Source organism: Rattus norvegicus, chromosome 10, assembly GCF_021556685.1.
Source record: "Rattus norvegicus strain SHRSP/BbbUtx chromosome 10, alternate assembly SHRSP_T2T, whole genome shotgun sequence".
Taxonomy (NCBI): domain Eukaryota; kingdom Metazoa; phylum Chordata; class Mammalia; order Rodentia; family Muridae; genus Rattus; species Rattus norvegicus.
The window spans coordinates 19193527-19214820 of NC_141543.1; the positions used below are offsets into that span (position 1 = coordinate 19193527).

Below are 21294 nucleotides of genomic sequence, written 5' to 3' on the forward strand. Positions count from 1 at the left end.
AGCAGCCACTACCTGGCCTAGACCTCCCTAGAGGCTCAAACTCTCATTCTAAGAACAGAGATCTCTCCAAGTGGTCTCGGGGCTAATACCTCAACCTCTCCATGTAGGCAATGGAGACACCGTCCCATCCTACTACATTCTCAGTCCTACTTTTCACAGCAGAAAACTGTCCCCCTTCTCACCTTGGCTGAACCGGGTCTACCACACTTTAAACTTGCCCATGGAAGAGCCTATGTGACTTTTTCCAGAGAAGAGGCTACAGAGAGCAGCTACAGCACTTCCTCCACCCACCTCTTGCTCCATTCTGACGTTTGAAAAGAGGAATCTTCACTCTTGACCCCAAGTCTTCACCACGCCCCTCTCTAGCTCCTTGTCCTTGCCAAGGTCACACTTCCCTTCTAAACCAGCATGCTGACAGGGCCTAGGACTGCTATCTCCAGTGCTTCCTCCCTCTCCCCCTTTCCCCTGTGTGCCTAGAGCCTGAAGAAGTCAGACGATTCCCTGGAGCTGGAGTTAAGATGGTTGTGAGATATCAGGTAGGTGCTAGGAATTGAACAGAAGTCCTCTCCAAGAGCAGTAAGCATTCTGTAGTCCCTATGTTTTTTTTTTTTCCTAATCAGCACTTAATATTTCACAATTCTTTGCTCCTTAATCACGTGCTGGGCCCTTCTGTGTGCATCCCTTTGCGGACTCCTATGCTCTGCACCAATTCCCTGGTCTCCTTACTTACTACTCAGAAGCCATTTTCCTACAGGAAGTCCTCCTGCCACCCCCCATGTTTCTCCTCTCCCTCCCCTAAATACCGCCCCCAGACCCTTGCATTGAAGGTTGTTTGACTTTTTTTTTTCCTCCAGACACCAAGTAGGGTATCCAGATCTGGCCAATTTAGGTAACAGAGCTAAACACCTACCAATATGTCAGGACCTGTGCTGAGGCATTTGAGGTGACTGTCACAACTACTCTTATTCGGTGGTTAGTGAAACAAACCTAGAAAGAGTAAGAGCCTTTCTCTGGTCAGCAGCTAGCAAGTGATGGAATTAAGATTCTGGTCTAGGGCCTGGGATCGTGGGCTGAAGTACCAGTCAGCCACGATCTCTCACTTCATTCCATACCTCCTGCCCCGATGGATATTCCAGGCACTGTGCAGGGCTTTTACTCTGAGTGGACTGTAGGAAAGATACCACAGGGGTGCATCCCTACCTTCTCCTTCACCGTTACTTCCCCCTTGGCATGCAATCATAGGTCATGAGTTCTGGCCTGTCACTGTCAGTGGGGATTTCCAGACATGGAGAGGGGAGGGGATTTGGGAATGCATGTCAGAAACCCGTAAGGAAAGGGACAGAGATAGAAGCTGGGCTCCTTAGACAGCCAATGGCACTTTCTAAAGGCCCTACAGAGGAGGCAGAGAAGAAGGCACCAAGAATAATAACATCCCAAACAACCTTAAACTGGAATGATGAACTTATCCCCGGAAAGCTATTGCAAAGAAAGACTGACTAGGCTTGGTAGCACACAGCTGTCAACTCTGCACCTTGGATGCTGGAGCAGAAAGACTGTTAAGTTCAAGGCCAGCCTGGGTCACATTGTACTGTCTCCAAACAAAAAAGGGGTGGGGCAAAGGAAAAAAGAAAAAATAGGAGGAACAAGGGGAGGGGGAGGGAAAGGAAGGGAAGGGAGAGGAGGGGGAGGGAGACACAGTAGTCTTTACAGGAACATCAAGAACTGTGTGTCCTGGGAGGAGCCTTGCCAACAGCCTCCTTCCAATCCACCACAAAGGCATGGGGGTGGAGGGAGAGGAATGCAAGGACACGGACAGACAAGACTATATAGTGATGGCACCTCGCTCTTACTCAGGTGAGACAGAACCACATGTGGCCCAGACATGGCTGGTGGAGACATTAAACAGCGTAGATAACTGCACTATTTTGGAAAACGGAACGTGATTAAATACAGCTAGTTTGTTTTTTAACTAAAAACAAAAAAAAAAAAAGTCGAGCCATGCAGGGCAGTGGACATCTGCAATCCCGGGATTTAAGAGGCTGAACAGGATGAAGGAGATCTTGAGGCTAGCCTGGGAGATACAGACAGATCTTATCTAAAAGCATTAAATCAGGTAGCCACTGGAGGGCAGAGGGGAGTATTGCTTGATGGTAGAGTGTGTGGCATACAAAGGGTCCTGGATTTAATTCATAGCACCAGAAATAAATACCTATGGAATAAGGACCAAAGAAATAAAGACAGGGAGGCCTGGAGAGAAGGCTGAATGGTTAAGAGCACTTGCCGCTCCTGCAGAGGACCTGGGTTTTAGTCCCGGTATCCACATGACAGCTCATAGCTGTCTTGTAACTTGTTATAGGGAGTCTAACGCCATCCTCTGGTCCAATGATGCACATGCATATGTGCAGGTGGTCATCCACATAAATAAAAACAAAAACAGCAGAGTAGAAACCACTGCTGCTTGTGGGGACACACTCTTTAACCCCAGCATCCAGAACTAAGGGGTAAAAGGATCTCTATGAGTTCAAGGTCAGCCTGATCTATATAGCAAGTTCCAGGAGAGCCAGAGCTACATGTGGAGACCTTGTCTAGAATAAAATAAAACCTAATAAAGTCCTATAAACACAGAATCTGGCTGGAGAGATGGCTCAGCGGTTAAGAGCACTGACTGCTCTTCCAGAGGTCCTGAGTTCAATTCCCAGCAACCACATGGTGGCTCACAACACAGAATCTGTCACTTGCTGCTCCTTGACACAGTTTGACTATCACATGGTTTGCAAATCTCCACCGTTTCCACTGTTCCTCCATATCAGACCACAAGAGACACACTAGATACATATTTTCAAGGCAGGCAGCTATAGAACTGGTCTAGAGACAGAGAAACCCTTCTCTTCTAGCAAAAATTCCTAACTTCAAGAGTGCAAGTGTTCTGACTGGTTCTTAACTCTGAAGCTGAACAGGCAGGCACTGAGGCAGCTGCCACCAGGGGCACAGGAGGCTCCCGGCGTAGTTAGTTTACTGTAACCTTGGCTCTGGAAGCTGGTTGTCAGGCGTTGACTGACCCCTCAGTGTGCATGGCCCATCTGCCTTTGACCCTACGTTTCTCCACCTGGCAGCAGGAAGACACTGAGTATCAGGAAAGCAAAGATCAGCTGGGAGCCTGCTGTGGGAGCATACATGGCCCCGAACAAATAATGGGTTTGTTAGATAAAGGGGTGTGTACCCAGGAAGGAGTATCTGGGGCTCCACCATGAGGGCCCAGGAAAAGCCCATCCCTAAATTAAGTCTTAAAAGAGGAAAAGGGCTCTGGCCTCTTGCTCTTGCCCTCTTCCTCTTTGTCCCTTCTCTCACTGTTCCCCTTCCCCCTTCCCTCCACGTGCTCATGGCCGGCCTTTACTCCTCTCCTCTTCTACTCTTATTAAACCTTTCCACGTGGAACCATTAAAAAAAAAGAAAGAAAAGAAAAAAACCGAAAAGGTTGTTGGGTGTGGTGGAGCATGCCTTTAATTCCATGCCTGGTAGTAAAGACAGGCGGATCCCTGAGTTTGAGGTCAGCCTGATCAACAGAGTGAGTTCAGGACAGCCAGGACTATACAAAGAAACCTTGTCTTGAAAAACAAAAAAGAAAAAAAAGATGAAAATGTTTAAAACAGGAAAAAGATACAATCTGGTTTTCTTTGTGTATGTCTGTGGGAGGCTTAATGTAGCCTAGACTGGCCTTGAACTCCTGATCCTCTGGCTTCTAACTCCCAAGTCCTAAACTTATAGGTGTGCATCCTGTGTTTGTCGAGGTCCTGATACCAACCACAGGATGGTTCTGAGCAGTGACAGTAAGAGGAGAGAGCTATTTTAGGGAATGCCGGCGGTGCAGGACAAACCTTGGAGAAGCCCTGTACCATACCAGCTGTTAACTCTGCAGTGTTCAGCATTCCTGCCCTGGAGGGTGGACAGCAGGAAGACAGCAGAGCATTTTAGGATCTACAACAGAGTCCAGTCTCCAGAAGGGGCTTGAGCAGTAGTAAACAGCCCAGGCAGAAGCCCAGAAACAGTGGTTCTGGATTCATGTGAAGAACTACAGAAAACAGAACTCAGCGTAACTATGCTGGCGTAGTCCTGGGGTCAAGTCCCTGCTGGCCTAGGAGACAAGGACTTCACAAACTAGGCTAGGTCTCCCAGTATCCTCTGAAGTAACCTGGAACACAGCAGGAAAGCCCTTGAACTAAGACACAGCAGAGGAGCAGACTGCCTCCCATCATAGTCACCCTTGTTGCCAACCCGAGGAAGAGAACTAGAGAAGTTGGCTGCCGCTGTTTCATGGAGAAGCAGGCATGGTCACTAGGCAGAGCAGTTGACATTTGTGTAGAGTTCAAAGAAAAATGTTCTGCTAGGCCTGCTGGTATAGGCCTACACCTTCTTGGATGGGCTATTAGTGCAAGTCTGGGCTACGCAGTGAGCTGAAGGACAGCCTGGGTACCTTAGAACACACTGTCTCAAGCAAAAAAGTAAAAAAAGTCTGGGGTCATAACACAATACATCTTTAAAAAGTATATGACCATCTAATACTTTAGATATTAATACTTTAGATACTAATAATCTAACATCTAATGAGGAAAGATGTTAATATCGACTTATGCAAATGTCCAAGTAAAATGGTGTCCTTTGGAATGAGAGATGTGCGTTTGCCTTTTGACACTGAATTTTGTTTCACAGGAACCAAGATGACTGGAGACAGTGGACGATGATTCCTGAAAGTGGTCCTTCTCCACTTCCTCCAAATGACAAGGTGTGAGGACCAAGAGGCCGAAAGCAGGGTCAGGAAGCAGGTTACTGTGGCTGGCAGTGCAAGCCCAGCAGAGTATACACTTGCTTCTGCGGAGTCTCCTCGTCATAGCTGTGGTGGGCTGGTGCAAGCTTTAGCTCTGTCGGATCCTTAGCCTGTGCCCCTTCTCAAGAGATGAACAGTACATATATCCTGCAAGAGGGTGACAGGGACCTCCCACCCTGCACTCTCACGGCACAGATGCACAAGGATACCTCTTCGTCAGTTACTGATTTTATTCAGGAGTCACATTAACACTAACCAAACGTCACCAAATCACGTATTTTCACATCACAAAGTTGAATTCCACTGCAAATCCACACGTTTGCTTTGTAAGCGTGAGTATGTTGGCTACTGATCTGAACACTCCGCACGGTAAGTTGGGGACCACGTTGTTTTCTGTTGTTTGTCTTTTTAAAGATAAGGTCTCGATATGTAAGCTAGGCTAGCCTGAAACTCCCTGTTAAGTCAGACCAGCCTCACGCTTACAATCTGCGCGCCTCAGCCTCCTGGGAACTTCTTCCCCTTCAGTCTTCAGCTTACGAACTTTTCAAAAGCCTTTATTTCTATTTTATGTGTGTGGTGGTTTTGCCTGCGTGCCTGTCTGTGCACCACTTGCGTGCAGTGCTCAGCCAGTCCAGAAGAGGGTGTCAGGTTCCCTGGAACTGAAGTAAGGGATGGTTGTGAACCACAGTTAGGTGTTGGAAATCAAACCTGGATTATCTGGCCAAGCAGACAATGCCACTCCACCCCACCCCAGAGACAGGGTTTCTCTGTGTAGCCCTGGCTGTCCTCAAACTCTCTCTGTAGACCAGACTGGCTTCGAACTTAGAGATCCACCAGCCTTTGCCTCTTGAGCACTGGAACTCAGGCATGCAGCACTCAGCCAGTGCTCTTATGAGCCACTGAGCTCAGCATAGAAGCTCCTGGGCACAGGCCCGATGCTGTGGTGTGATGCACAGCAGAGGTGCTCTGGCCCCTTCACACAGGAAACAGGGCCAGGCAGCAGCTGCAGAGCAGACAAGCCACCGACCAATGGGTGCCGAAGTCTACAGAAACCTTTTGTTTGTTTGGTTCCTGACGTGTCACAGGTCATCAGCCTGTCCGTGTGTCCACTGGCTGCTTCCTTAGTCCTAGATACAGTACCCACACACTTCCTTGCAGATCCTTTTGTCTGTAACAATGTAACCATGAGATACTGCACCTAAGGCCGCAGCACAATCAGAGATCAATGTAACAAGGGAAGCCATGAAAAGCTCCATTTGTATGAGAGGAGGCTCTCCTGCAGCCATAGCTTGAACTTGTCTTGTAGCTGAGACGATTTGATCTGTCTCCACCATCCATTTGCTGGGACATTAGACACACACCAGGCCCAGGTACGAATCTTTTTTTTTTTTAAAGATTTATTTAATATGTATAAGTACACTGTCACTGTCTTCCGACACACCAGAAGAGGGTGTCAGATCCATTACAGAGGGTTGTGAGCCACCATGTGGTTGCTGGGATTTGAACTCAAGGCCTCTGGAAGAGCTCTTAACTACTGAGCCATCTCTCCAGCCCCAGGTACAAATCTTAATACCAAAATTATCTTTTACACTTCACATGCTTTCTGGCCTGAAGTAAATACTGTGGGGAAAGAAGTGTAAGGCCTGTTTGACACTCTTGCTTGACATGATAACTTTGCCACATAAACCTGAAGAGAGCTACGGAGGAGCCAGCTCTCTCTGAGGTAGTTTCTACAGAACTTCAACCTCAATGGTGGCTTAGAAACAAAACTAGTAGTTTTTTGAGTTCTACAACTTTTTAGATTTAGTGAGGATGAGAGCAGGTCTCTGTAAAACTTCATGTATTCCTGTCCAGTAGAACAACAAGGCCTGTGGTCCAGTCAGGGGCACTGCACCACAATAATTTCAGGTTTATCTTTTCCTTCATTTTTACTTTACGTGTATGAGTGTTTTGACTGTGTCTGTATGCTACATTGGCACAGCGCCCACAGAGGCCAAGAAAGAACCTAAATCCCCAGGAAGTGAGTTAGAGATAGTTGTGAGCCATTATATAGATGATGAACTGAAAAGTGAACTTGTGTCTCTGGAAGACCCAGTGCGCTAACTCCTGAGCCTTCTCTCCACCCCACCCCATATATATATATATATATATATATATATATATATATATATATATATGTGTGTGTGTGTGTGTGTGTGTGTGTGTGTGTGTCTGTGTTTGTGTCTGTGTTTGTGTGTGTGTGTGTGTGTGTGTGTGTGTGTGTGTGTGTGTGTGTGTGTGTATTTTTTAAGACAAGGTCTCATTATGTAGCCCTGGCTGGTCTGAAACCTGTTACATGGAACAGGACGGCTTCAAACTCACTGAGATCCACCTACCTCTACCTTCTGAGTTCTGGGATTGAAGGTCTACCACTAAGCCAGTTGTTTTTTATGTTTACAGCGGACAAATGAATGAGAGTCTATGAAAACTTCCACCTCAGGAATTCTGATGTAAACTGAAAATCGGCTTGGTGATAGAGAACTTGCCTAACACGTAGACCGACCTAGGTTCAATCCTTAGCATCTCAAGAAAAAAGGGGGGCATAAACCATAAATTGTCAATATAAAATATTTAAGGAGGACAGAAAACCTCTATGAACTCAGGAAGTGGGTAAAAGACATTTAAAGATCAGAAATCCAGAATGCCCTAAAACAAACTTCTCTGATAAATTGGAAAAATAAAAGCAGGCAGCTTACAAAAATAGGAAAAATTAAATAGTAATTTTAGTTTAATAATTAAAATAGAGAAATTAGGTTGGATGGTAGTAGCGCATACCTTTAATCCCACCACTCGAGAGGCAGAGGCAGGTGCATGTGTGAGTCAGAGGCCAGCCTGGTCTACAGGCAGTTCCAGAACAGCCAGGGCTGCAAAGAGAAACCCTGTCTTGAAAAACAAAAACAACAAAAATTTTATATATATATACATATATATGTATATGTACATGCATGTATATGTATATATGTACATATGTATATATGTATATATACACACATACATTTATATACATACATATATATATATTCTTAAAATGCAAACACCTAGTGTCGTATCATAAGTTACTTTAAAAATGAGCTGATTATCACCAGGCACAGTGGCACACCAAATACATAGAGGACAGAAGCAGGAAGCAGGAAGCTGAATTCAAGAACAGCTTCAGCTGCAGTTAGTTCAAGGCTAGCCTGAGCTGCATGAAACTCACAAACTAAACCAAAGTTCGAACTGATTTTCTGAGGCCCCAAAGGCATATTGTACATCTTAACAAACTTACTTAGTTTAGTGAGCGGGCTTAAATTAGATTCGGTATTTGTTTTAAAAACAAATGTTTAAATGCTGCTAAAATATAACTTCTTGTTCAATGCCATCACGTTTTGGCTTGCTTTTTTAACATCAAAAGCTAATAAATAATAGAAAACATTAATAAAATAAATACTAAGTGAGAACACTTAGTATCAGATAAGAACAGTGATAAGAATAAAAATATAAAGAAAACCATACGCCTTTTGGTAGAAAAGTCAATAATAAAGGACATTAAATTTAAAGAACTGAGTATGTTGTGGGCAAAAAGCTAAGAACTTTGCTTATGATGTAATCAGCACTAAGCATAGCATCCATCAGTCTCCTAGGGCTAGACCCCTGAGACTGCCAGTGGGGCCACACAGAGCAGGAGATCCTCCACTCAGTCAGGAGCCCTGCAGAGCCCTGCACATACTCCCGTTAGTTAGTTAACTTCATTGCTTCTGAAAGGGTGAGTCTCCGTGGTAATGCATGGGTGAGCAGCATGACGGCACAGCCGGGGAATGTCCTGGGGGCCTTCTGGTTGGAGCCCACCTCAGAACCCAGAGTCAGCGCAACAGCAAAGTGCAAAGCTGGGCCTGACACCTAGAAGCCCAGCACTTAGGAGGCTAAGGGAGACCATGATTTTTGAGGCCAACCTAGGCTACATAGCAATTAGCAGGCTAGCCTGGGTCACATAGGGAGTTCCAGGATAGCTAAGCCACCTAGTAAGGTCTTGCCAGAAACAACAATAACCAAAAATCAAGATGGTGTTAAAAAACACCAAAGCTGGAGGTATAGGCCTGGGCAGTGGGCTCAGGGGGGATGGGCGCTGAGGCTTACACCATTCTGTGGAGGTGAGGAACAGCAGTTCTCTTCCCTCTGTAGTCACGCCAACCCATCCTGGAAGCCAGCATGGTGGAGGAACTGGTCCACTGTGCGGAATCCAAAGTTCTAGGTGTTTACCAGGTAGCACAAGTTAGATGAGGCTCCTTCCTGCCCTGCCTCTTCTGCTGCTGTGGCCCCGCTGAGAGCTGATGTGAGCCGATGGATGGAACAGGGAAGGATGAACCTTCCCCAGCAAAAGTGACTCTCAGAGTGGAGACAAGGACCGGCGTGACACAGGCTGACTCTCAGGCGTGACAGACAGTCATGTGGGAACTGGGCACCTGGCCTTGTGATCCAGACTTCTAGGCCCCAGCACAGCCATTTGGGCCACTGCTGCTCTCTTCCTCTGTGGACCCTCAGGACCAGCTGAGGGAGGTCACGGGGAAGTGGAGCTTGCTATACCTCGAGGCAGCACCTCTCTTGGCATCTACTGTGTACCAGGCTGGTACAGGGCTCAGGGAGCACAGACATCCAGAGACCTAGAGGTCATAATGGGAGCAGGGATAGCACACAGAAGATATGGTACGTGGTCAGCCATAGCGAGAGCTGAGGGACGGGGGCACAAGGGTGTATCAGATGCTGTGTGAGTAGTTCCAGAGAAGCGCAGGGTCTGGGGAGAAGGCGGGAAGCTGGACAGGGACAAGCATGCCATGCTGTGTGGGCCTCAGTCACTATCATGACAGGGAAGGAAGCACAAGAGTCACTAAGACTACAGAACTTCAAAGAGGCCACAAGGACAAGAGGCAAAGGCCTCACTGAGTCTAGTCAGTTCTGAGAAGAACTCTGGAAATGGAGCTGACTGGTCAAGCTGGTCAAAGAAAGTCTCTCCGGAGGCCACCTTCAGGTGTGGACTCGCAGTGAGGTGCAGCAAGAGCTTCAGGCTCTGCAGAAACACAAAGACAAAAGACAGTTCTCCAGCCCTCATCCCTTCTGCAGCGCTCACGATTCCTGCTCTCCCCAATCCCATCCTAGAGCAGCAGCAAATGTAGCCCGGGGGGGGGGGGGGGGGGGGGGCCTCAGAGGGACAGCGGAGCTGCAGCGTTAGAGCACCAGCAGGGGGCACCACAGGCCCACATTTGGCAAGAAGATTCGTTTGCCCTTTCCCTATAAGGGACTGGGGTTCAGAGGCAAGGAGCCTTGGCAATCGTGGGTACAGGACACCTGGCAGAGCCAGGGCCCTGGGTAGGGCAGAGGTGTCTCTTGCACAGATGCTACAAAGGGCTGAGGGTTCAACAGCCCTTGAGCTCAGAAGCAGGAGGGCTTAGGGGTCCTAACCTAAGTGGAAGGTTGAGGGCAACTGGTCCAAGCCGGGGCCAGGCCTGGCTTGGGAGACTGTGACAGCCCCACTGCACAGCAAACCTTTCCACTTTCGGGGGGGGGGGTGTCTCACTCACTCCCTGCTCCCTGAAGAGGCAGCTGGGCCTCCGCCCCATCACCCCACAACATGGCTCAGTCACCATCAGCGCGGGCCCGTCAGTCACTGGGTGTCGGGGTCTTGGAAGCCCCAAGCCTCCACGGCCGCGATGAGGAAGCTCTCCGAGCACAGGGGCTGGTTGTTGAACGTGTCACAGTGTCCGGTGCGCCCTCGGTTCAGATCCCCATCGATGTAGAGTGCTTGGCCACCTCCTCCCCCTGTGGGATGCGCAGGTGACCATGCCTTTCTGCTCCAACAACCACTTCCCTAGATACCCAACGTTTCTGTCCTCAGAGAGTCTACGAAGCAGCACTCTCAGGAAATAGACCCCCCCCCCCCAGACGACAGAGGTTCCTCTGGGCCTGGCTCCCCACCTAATGCATGCTTCCTAGCCCTTAGGTCCTATCTCTACCCACAAACAACCCAGGTCCTTTGCTGAGATGTCTACTGCTACCAGTCAACAGGGACCGGGCACAGAGGCTTCAGCTGCCCACAAACCCCCTCCGAGCATGGGTAGGACCCAGACTGGGGTGAAGGAAACAGGTGCCCACCAATGATGAGGCAGTCGTTGCCCCCAGCCATGAACATGGACTCGGTCTTGGAGGGCAGGTTGAAGTGCCGGGCAGCCAGGAAAGGAGAGAGCCGGTCGGCAGGGTCTGAAGAGACGGAGTGGCTGATGAGGCAAGGATTGGCTGCAGCCTCTGAGGACTTGAAGGATGCTGCCTTGGTCAGTTCTGGGTGCTTGATGACCACCCACTCATAGCGCTGCACCTCCGGCTGCAGCTGGGGAGGGATGGTGACAGTCACAGTCACCGCCATGTGACACCTCACTGGCCACCTCACATACTCCAGAGCTACAGCCCATGTCCATCCCATGACTCTAGTGAGTGAGTCCGAGTGGGGACTGTGGCAATGGCACGTCACATTGCAGATGAGGCCCTGCTAGCTCTTGGGGTACTCACAGTCTAACCAGCAAAACCCATAGTAAACAAGAGAGTGCCTTAGGATATTCACTGCAGTGGACAGAGGAAATAAGACTGTGCAGGGTTGCCCAGGGATATGGCCTGGTGATGTCTGCCCGCCTCTGTGACAGCCCAGGGTCAGTTCCCTGGCCCACTACAGATACTGGGCCTGCATTCAGCTTTGGAGGAAGACTGAAATGCTCTGAATATCTGGGAGAAGGGGAACACTTGGGGCAGGAGGGAGTGGCCAGAGGGACCCCCATGTTCAGTCCAACTCACCCTAAAAACAAAGCATTCTCCAGTCCCAAAGAAGCTCAGCTTGCCTCCGAACTTATTCCGCTCACTCCAGTCTGTTGACAGGTAAGCCCCACAAACCTGAGGAGGGAACTGGGTGAGACCGTGCCTTCCGCCCCCAGCAGCACCTCCTGTCTGGTGTGCTGAGTGACCAAGCCTCAGCTCAGGACTGCTGTATCCTGCATTCTTCCACCACTGAGGGCGAAAACGGTGTGGGAGAGGGCGGAGTTCAGGGAAGTGAACCCTCTGGGTCACTTTTGTCTTCCCCTGTGGCTTTCAAGCTCCACGCAGGGCCATACCCACACCGGGACTCGGCACCAGCGCAGTGAGCAGGCTCCTCACCTCCTTTTGAGTGGTCTTGATGAGCAGGAGTGTGGGCTCATGTCCTTCGCACTGGAAATAGAACCTGGGGGCAGAGAGCACACAAGCTACCGCCTCTACACGCCCTCCCTGACCTCCCAACCATCAGTCTCTAGGGTAGAGAGGCCTGGGGGCTAAGCTCCTTTCCAGCCACCTCAGTGCACACAGTGTGACTCCCCTCCAGAGAGCTAAGTGCTAGAAGCAGGAGGCAGAGAGACAGGAAAGCTCAACCATGGATGTGTGAGGGAGGTGAGGCTTGCCACTGTGGTGCTCAGGCATTCCCAGGGGCAGGAGGACAGAACTCAGTCAAGCCAAATGCTTGTGTGGACGTAGGCGGGGCCTTCAGGTTGGGGGAGGGTGGTCAAGAGTTTGTGAACTGTCATTTGAGATTTGACTGAGCTACCATGGAGGGCAGTGTGTCCCTATTAGCACACCAGGGGCTTACACAGACAGAGCCCCTTCACGACGCCTACAGAGCCCTGAGCTGCGGTACACACAGCAGTGACTTCCACAGGCGACAGGCCTGGTAATGACAGAAAGCTAGGAAGAGAGGCTCTTGAGTCTTGGGCCTCAGTGGATGAGGCAGGACCTTACGAGGGTCCCAGTTCAAAGGCTAATTTCCAGCCACCCTGTGACTTCCTGGAAGCGGAGTGCAGGATGTGACTCTCAGAGTGTTGGGGACCCCTCACCTGCTTAGGCTGTACCCATGCTGCAGCGACGAGAAGAGCAGGAGGGGTTGGCAGAGGGCGAAGCGCTCAGGGATCCAGGACCAAATGTCTCTCATCTCCTTCACACTGACAATCTCTGAGCGGAAGTTCTCTGCATGGACAGCCAAGTGTACAAACTGCCTGGGAAGAGCGAGGAGGGGTCAGAGCCCACAGTGAGCACAGTCCTGACTGCACCCCACCCTGCAGCCCTGCGGCTTTATTCGGTACATGGCCTGGAAAGGATGTCTCACCTACCCAGGTTTGCAGCCTGGCTCTGGGCGCCAGGTGGAAATGGGGTGACATTATTCCTAGAAGCCCCACTTCCCACCTGATAATGGGAGGGTGCCCAGCCTGCAGGTATGGAAGACAAAAGCCTTTTTCTTTAAGAAACCAGGACAAATGAAGTAAGCCTCCAGCAAGACAAAGCTGCAGAGCCAGCCGGGCACCAGCGGATCATGTAACGGGCATAAAGATGGACAGACAGACAGACAGACCAACGATGCCTGTGTCAATAGGCTAAAGCAGCAAGCAGAAGCCAGCCCATGAGAGCCACACAGGCCTTGGGAGACACCAAGCAATAGAGCCAGAGCTGGCTGGAAGAAAGGCAGGGCAGAGAAAGCAAGCATCGAGGTACAGTTTCAGACCTACCTTTTAGAAAGTGAGACACTGAGAAACAGGAGGAAGCAACGGACACGGAGAAGAAAAATAAAACAGACAAGGCGAGGTTAGTGGTGGGTACCGATCCCTAGACACACCTTCCTTTGGGCCCAGGAGAAAATGATCTCCATACTGAAGCCAGCCTTGTTTACAGCAGCCTACAGTGTCAAGTGTCAAATACCACGACTCTTCCCAACCCTGCTCCCAGGGACAGGAAGGCCACAATCAGCATCCAAAAGAATGCCAGCCGTGGAGCATGAGCTGGAAGGGCAGAGCAAGAGCTGTTCTGATGAGACCTCTAGGAGGCCAGCCTGGAAACTGCTGGACCTTCTGACCCTCTGGTAATATCCAGCTTCCTTGTCTTGTTAAGGCCATAACTGCAAAACCCTTCTTGCCTTTTAATGTCTTTGTATCCACATGTGGGGAGGTGGACAGACAGAAGGCTAGAAGCAGACTGATGCTCAGACTCAAGGATGCATTCTACTAAAGCTACCCACTCCACAGATGCAGTATGCTCACAGCACACACACACACACACACACACACACACACACACACACAAATACAGGCACACACACACACAAAAGCACAGGCACAGAGCACACACACACGCACACGCACACAGGCACACATTTCACACACATACACACAGGCACAGGCACACATTTCACACACACACACACACAGCCACACACACGCACACAGGCACACATGCACACAATCCTGGGGTCTACCTACCTCTTCTGTTTGACAGTAATACCCTTCTGCCTCAGGGCTTTCTCATTGGCCATTTGCAAGAGCTGAATCTCCTTGCGGGAAAACAGGCGGATGGCAAAGGCCTTCTCTAGTAGTTTCTCAGGGGACACTGTCTTGGCAATGTCCTTGACAAACATCCGGATGTCTTGCTTTACATTGTCTGACTCAAGGGGCTGTCCTGCTCTCACCTTGTGGAAGAACTTGAGGATGGCCAGAGCGACTCGGTACAGTACCTTGTAGCCTTCTACAAGGAAGACGTCGAAAACGCGGGCAAAGTAGTTGAGGGGCAGCTCCCCAAAGAGCCATCTCTGCCAGTCAGAGTAGACCTGCAGAACGTCCTCTGACACGGCCACCATCAGTTTGTGGGCTGCCTGGCAGTACTTGTTCACCAGGTCTCCAAACGTCATACAGGAAGACTCGAAGGCCAGGAAGCTCTGGTCAATGAGCTTCTTGCCGGGGTCGTTGCAGGACAAGATGCGGCAGGCCTTTTCAAAGCACTCGGCCTCGTCAATGCTGTAGTGTAGCAGCAAGGCCACCACCGCGGGCAGGGCAGGGCAGAAGGAGATGTCGGGGAACTGGTTGGCGATGCACAGGAGGATCTTGCGCACGGCCCCCTCACCCCGCGGGTTCAGGCAGTAGGTGGGCACCTGAGTGTTGTCTACAAACTCAGGCAGGGGCAAGCTACTGCTGCTGTGCTTGCCCACAATCTTCCCCACGATGTCGCTGTACACGCTGGCGTCGGGTGTGACCGTGCGGCAGGGGATGTCCCGGATCAGACGCTGGTACACTTTCCCCCGCAGGGCGTGGCTCTGAGCCCAGTAACCCTGCCGCGCCAGCTGCTTCAGCTCCTGTAGCTCGGTGTAGTTCAGCTCCTTTGGCCCCAGGTCCTGGATGGACGCGTCCATCTTGTCCTTATCCACAAAGCAATTGTACCCTGGGGAGTCCATGGTGCCCCGTGTGCCTAGGTGGCAGGTCCCAGGCTGCCAGGGCGGGGACAAAGAACAGCTAAACCCTGCAGCCCCGGCTTCGGGGGTTTTCTGTTAACCAGTCCGTCATCCCACACACCCTGCAGGATTGAAAACAATTTTAGTGAATGCATTGAAAGTTCACATTTTAAAGGACTTGGTTTTTGTTTTCATTTTTCTAAGGACTAGGAAGATAAATAATTGCTCGGAGAAGTCATCGCTAACTTTGGAGAACAACTTGTTTTCACAGAGTTCATGCAGAGAGGCCGCATGTTCCAAGCCACAAGAAGCCGAGGACAGGTTCCCAGCAATGCTGTGAAAGCCTGACTCTGTGGGCCGGAGAGCCGGCTGGGTGGTTAAGGGTGCTTACTGCTCTTCCAGAGGACCTAAGTCTAACTCCCAGCACCTGCTCAGGCAGTTAAACACCATAACTCCAGTTCCAAGGGGTCCAGCATCCTTTATGTGTGGCGCACTTAATGTGTGGCAGACAAAAACTCATACATAAAATCACAGGATAAATCTTTTCTTTTCTTTCTTTTTTTGAGTTTTTAAGACAGGATCGTGGATCGTAGCCTGGGCTGTCCTGGAACTCTCTTTGTAGACCAGGCTGGCCTGGAACTCACACAGATTTGCCTGCCTCTGCCTCCTCAGTGCTGAGATCGAAGTCATGTGCCACTGTGCCTGATGATAAATCATTTAAGATTATTTTATTGACCTGTATGGGTGCTTTGCCTGCATGTGTATCTGTGCACCATTACATGCCTGGTGCCCAAGGAAGCCAGACGAGGGCGTCAGATCTCCTGGGACTAGAGTTCCAGACAGTTGTGAACCATACGGTGCTGAGAATCGAATCCGAGTCCTCTGGAACAGCAGCCAGTGCTTTTAAGCACTGAGCCTGTTCCAGTCCCAACCTCCATCTTTAAAAGTAATCTTCAAAAAGATTTAACAGAAAAAAAGCCTGATTTTGCTACAAACAGCTTTCTACTTGGGAAGAACCACTTAGACCACCGTAGCCTAGGGGCTGTCTGAAAAGGAACAAAAGACAGGAGGAGCCTGCCGGGAGATGCTTGCTCTCAGCCTGTCGGTCAGGCTCCAATCAGCTGGGCTGAGGACATCCTTGTGTTCTGACTGCCATGCTGGATGCAATACTAGGCCAGACTGGGCCGCTGGGCCACAGCCCAGTCCAAAGGAAGAGGTTCTAAACCAGCTGTGTCTTCATCTGACCAGCAGCCTAAAAGCTAAGCTCCAGACAGGTAAATTCCAGCAGAAGCCAAGTAAGAAACAGAGCCTGGGGTTGAATTCTGTAGTGCCTGTGTTGAGGGACAATTTCAAAACCAGACTTTTCTAGCTTCAAGTAAACTACAGCCAGAAGTCTTAGGGGAGATGCTATCTCACTGCATGGCAGCCACTGGGATCCAGTCACACGTAAGAGAAGTGGGTGAGCGGGATGTGTGTGATACTCATGCTTGAAACACCAGAACTCTGGAGAAGAGGAATCACCAAGATCATGAGCTCAAGCCCTGCCTGGGCTTCACGGGAAATCCAAGGCTGAGTTACACAGTGAGCCCTACCCCAACAGCAGATAAACAGGCTTTGGAGAGATGGCCCGGTAGTTAAGGGCATGGACTGCTTTTGTAGAGGATCTAAGTTCCGTTTCAAGCCCACATGTCAGGAGACTCACAACAGCTGGTAACCTCAGATGCAGGGGATCTGATGCCCTCTTCTGACCTCTGTGGGCACCAGACAAACACATGGTACACATATGTGCACGCAGGCCAAATACCCTTACACATAAAATAAAATACATTTGAAAATTAAAAGCAATGAGGGATGATAGCACACACCTTTAATTCCATACCTGGGAGGCAGAGATAGGCAGATTTCTGAGTTTGAGGCCAGCCTGGTCTACAGAGTAAGTTTCAGGATAGCCAGTTCTGTTGCACTGAGGAACCCTGTCTCAAACATCAAATAAATGGATGGATGGATGGATGGATGGATGGATGGATAGAAATCTTGCAGGACATGGTGTTTAAGTCCCATCCTGGTTTACTACAATGAATTCTTAGCTATATAGTTAGACCCTGTCTAAACAAACAAACAAAAATCAGTCTTAGTCTTAGACAAAGAAATACAGGCAACTAAGGAATGCTGGGAGTTGGAGAAACAGTTTTCCCCAGGGAAGAGCCCTCCAGTTGGTTTTCCTGAAACCTCCAGTGGTCAGTCCTGAAATCATGTACATACATACGAGTGACAGTGTATGAACTGAGCAGGTTGCAGCTACATATTGTCTAGTATGCACGAGGCCTTAGCTTTGTCCTCCAGCAAGAAAACAAAGGGAGGAGAGTGGGGAGAAAACAAGAGGAGAGGGCAGTGGAGGGGAAAGGGAGGGGTGAGGGGGACTAGGAGACCATGCGCAGTCAGCTCTAATAGCCCACTGACTTGGGTTCTGAAGCTTCCACCAAAGGCTGCCGTCCCGGGCACATAAGCCTGATATCCCCCCACATACCCTGGGGGTACTCCTGACCTTTCTGATCCAGATGGTAGAGCGGTCCAACAATGCCACAGGGGTCCGCTTCCGTGAGCTTTGGTAAATGTCCAAACCGCTCTGCTTTCTCTTGCATCTAGAAAATTCGACTTGAAAATAAACAGAAAAAGAAAATGCTACTGAATTAAAAGAATGTTATTTATTTATTTATTTTTTATCAAGACACGGTTTCTCTGTATAGCCCTGGTGGTCCTGGAACTCACTTGTAGACCAGGCAGTCCTCGAGCTCTGCCTGCAGAGTGCTGGGACTAAAGGCGTATAACACCACACCCAGCAGAATTATAATGTAATGCCCACTGTGTGGGGCTAGCTAAGAAAACACCTGGATTTGATGCTTTTTCTCTGTTTGGTAAAATATATTCTAACTACCATTTTAACCATTTTTAAAAAATCTGTGTCTCGCTGCATACATCTTGAGGATCAGAAGACACACTTGAGTGTTGGTCCCTGCCTTCGGCCTCTTACTAGACTACTGCACACACCAGGCTAACTCCACGAGCTTATGTGATTCTCCTGTCTCCGGCCAATCCACCTACCGCTGCCTTAGGGCAGGCATTACTATGCATGCTTCTGAGTCCAGCTGTATACAGGTTCTGGGGATCTGGACTCAGTCCTCATGCTGCACAGGAAGCGCCTTATCTGCAAACCATCTCCTCAGTCTCCATTTTAACCACTTTTAAGCCACTTCAGGGCTGGAGAGATGTCTCAGTGGTTAAGAGCATTGGCTGCTCTTTCAGAGGACCTGAGTTCAGTGCCCAGCACCCACATGGTGGCTCACAACCATCTGTAACTCCAGCTCCAGGGGATCCGATCCCTACTTCTGGCCTCCATAGGCACTGGGCTTATATGTGGTGCACAGACATATGTGCAGACAAAAGATGTACACAGAACACAAACAAACAAAAAGATGCTTCAGTGGTGCCAGGTGCCTTCACAGCTTTCACAGCCAATGCCTCCAGAACTGCTCCACCTCCCTCATCGTCCCCTAGCCCTATCGTGACCTCTCTGCCTTTGTTTTTTAATTACCTGGTTGCTCTGCAGAAGCAGCCGATGCTCTAAACACTGACCCAGCTCTCCTGTTCCTGCCTGGTTTTTGTAAAACGACAGTCTTACTTTGCAGCACATTCTGGCTTTAAGGCTGTGATCATCTCACCACGACCTCCAGAGTCGTGAAATTCCAGCTGCGTACCACCATACCCTGGTACGGAATTTCCTTCCACTTAAAAGGGGGCAGGTGTGGTGATTCATGCTTAATCCCAGCATTTGGGAGGCAGAGGCAGGTGGATTTCTGTGAGTTCAAGGCAAGCCTGGTCTACATAGGGAGTTCCATAACAGCCAAAGTTAGAGACACACTGTCTTAAAAGAAAAAAAAGAAAAGAAAAGAAAAGGAAAGAAAAGAAAAGGGCTTAATTCTTATTATGTGTATGAGTGTTTGCCTGCATGTTTGAAAGAGGATCACGATTGTGTGGTGCCAGTGGAGGCCAGAAAAAGACATTGGATCCCCTGGAACTAGGATTACAGCCAGCCTTGAGCAATCATGTGAGTACATGGAAGGAAGCCACATCGTCTGCAAGAGCAGCAGCAAGTGCTCTTAACTGCTAAGCCATCTCTTCAGCCCCCATTGATAAGTCTTTGTAGGGTTCAGTTCTTTTTTTCATATTCATCCCTAATTAAGACAAGGTTTTCTGGGGCTGAGGGTGTAGCTAAGTGCTCTAGGCCTTAGCCATGACTGAAGCCTTGAGTTTAATATCTGGCACTACAATCGAAACCCAAAACGGATGTAAGCGTTATAATCATATTAAATTGATTTTCATTGTGTGTCCCAGTGGGAAAGCCTTTAGTATAGCAGGACCAGTCCTGGTGCCCGGCCAGCACCTCCTTCCTCTTGCAGTGCTCTGAAATCAACGGGCCCACCTGCCTGTCTCCTCTCAGCCATGCCCACACTGCACGGTTTCCTACGTCCGAGTCATCAGTAGTGTTTGGTCCTGGGGCTAAAAAACTACAGAGCCACCACAGGCCCACTCTGTCTGGGTGACAAGGACCTGCTCCCTCGGAGCAGAATAAAAGCATTTATAAATAGAACAGGAGTTCAGCGGAATAGGCCAGCCTGCTCCAGTTGAACACTAAACTGAGACCTGCAGAAGTCACAGAGGTACTGGGGTACTGCTCAGAGAGCTCCTTCAGGAGGAAACAGACAGTGCTGTGTGCTGTAACAAGAGGTCCAGGGATGTGCTGGAACCAGATCGAACCTGAGGCAACAAGACCCAACAATATGAGATCCTCATGTCCTTCCCAAAGGGACCCAGGATGTTACTAGGGCCACATGAGGCGTTTCTCCAGGCATCTATAATATGGGCTCAGCTGCCTTGTGGTTCCAGAGGATCTGAGACCCTCTTCTGACCCCTTAGGGCAAGAGGCATATATATGGTGCACGTACATACATGCAGGCAAAGCACTCATACAGATCACATAAGATAAAATTCAAGAATCTTTAAAGATGGGTTCATGATGCTTTTATCGTGTGATAAAAGGATGCGTAAACAGGCTGGACGGATGGCTCAGAGGCTGGGAACATTGGCTGCCCTTCTAGAGGACTGGGGCTTTGATTCCCAGCACCCATATTACAAGAGACACAGGGGAAATGAAGTCATCAGCACACAGGTGCTCCACAAATACACATGTAGGCAGAACACTCATACACATAAAATAAAATCAAAACTACATCAATTAAAAAAAGGGAAGGGATTGGGGATTTAGCTCAGTGGTAGAGCGCTTGCCTAGCAAGCACAAGGCCCTGGGTTTGGTCCTCAGCTCTGGAAAAAAAAAAAAAAAAAAGGACGCAACGGGGCAGCGGTGGGTGGCACAGCCATCAATCCCAGTACTCGAGAGACAGCCTGGTCTACAGAGTCAGTATAGGACAGCCAGGGCTACACAGAGAAACCCTGTCTCTGGAAAAAAAATTTTTTAAAAAGAATGCATAATCACAAAAGGTCAGCTAAGACCAGATTACAGAGCAAAGCTTGAGAGTACTGCTCAGATCATCACTCTAGTCCCAGCTCCGTCAACTGAGAGCCGGCTACCACTACTGCTGTGGGAAATGGCCTTTAAAACCTTTTCTTACATTTACACACATATTACAACTGAGCCACATTTTCTATAGATTGGTCATTAAAATGGGGGAGTGACAAAGGCAGGAAATTCATCAAAAACATGAAATAAACCAGCCCCCCCCCCCCCAAGCTTTGAGACCCTGGAGGGCCTGAACTCACTACGTAAGCCAGCAGGCTGGCTTCAGACTCAGAGACAAGCCTGCCTCTGCCTCCAGAGCACGGAGCTTAAAGTGAGCACCACCGCACCTGACCTCTTCTTTCACTTTTGAGACAGGTTCTCAGGTACACCAAGCTCGCCTGGAACTTAGCCCAGGGTGACCTTGAGCTGCTTCCTCCTCAGGAGAGCTGAGATCACAGGCGTGTTACTACGCCAGGCTCGTTCCACTTTTTCTTTTCAAGGCTAAGATCCAACCTAGGTTCTCTTGCATGCTAAGTACATGATGTCCTCCCTGAGCTCACCCAGGCCCAAGGGGATGAGGCCGTCTAGATAACCTGACTCTTT

General features: G+C 49.4%; 1 protein-coding gene across 24 annotated transcripts in view; it reads right to left on the reverse strand.

Annotated features, from left to right (window-relative positions):
- Positions 1-5034: 5034 nt before the first annotated feature.
- Positions 5035-21294, reverse strand: part of Tbc1d24 (TBC1 domain family, member 24) — a 28561-nt gene continuing 12301 nt past the window's right edge. Inside the window, exons 2-11 of one of the 24 annotated variants that reach the window (XR_015630295.1) lie at positions 17662-17771; positions 14155-15238; positions 12742-12900; positions 12035-12098; positions 11678-11773; positions 10988-11219; positions 10480-10654; positions 8980-9905; positions 7637-7744; positions 5035-5481 (exon numbers count right to left, since the gene is read on the reverse strand). Coding sequence is in view for 3 of the 24 variants with exons in the window: in XM_087570185.1 (XP_087426311.1) it covers positions 10500-10654; positions 10988-11219; positions 11678-11773; positions 12035-12098; positions 12742-12900; positions 13408-13425; positions 14155-15119 (1689 nt within the window). In the remaining 21 variants the exon portion in view is untranslated. Of the gene's footprint in view, positions 5482-6219; positions 10655-10987; positions 11220-11677; positions 11774-12034; positions 12099-12741; positions 12901-13407; positions 13426-14154; positions 15239-17661; positions 17772-21294 lie in introns of those variants that run through there. The other 23 variants (XR_015630294.1, XR_015630285.1, XR_015630286.1 and 20 more) reach the window with 23 other exon arrangements.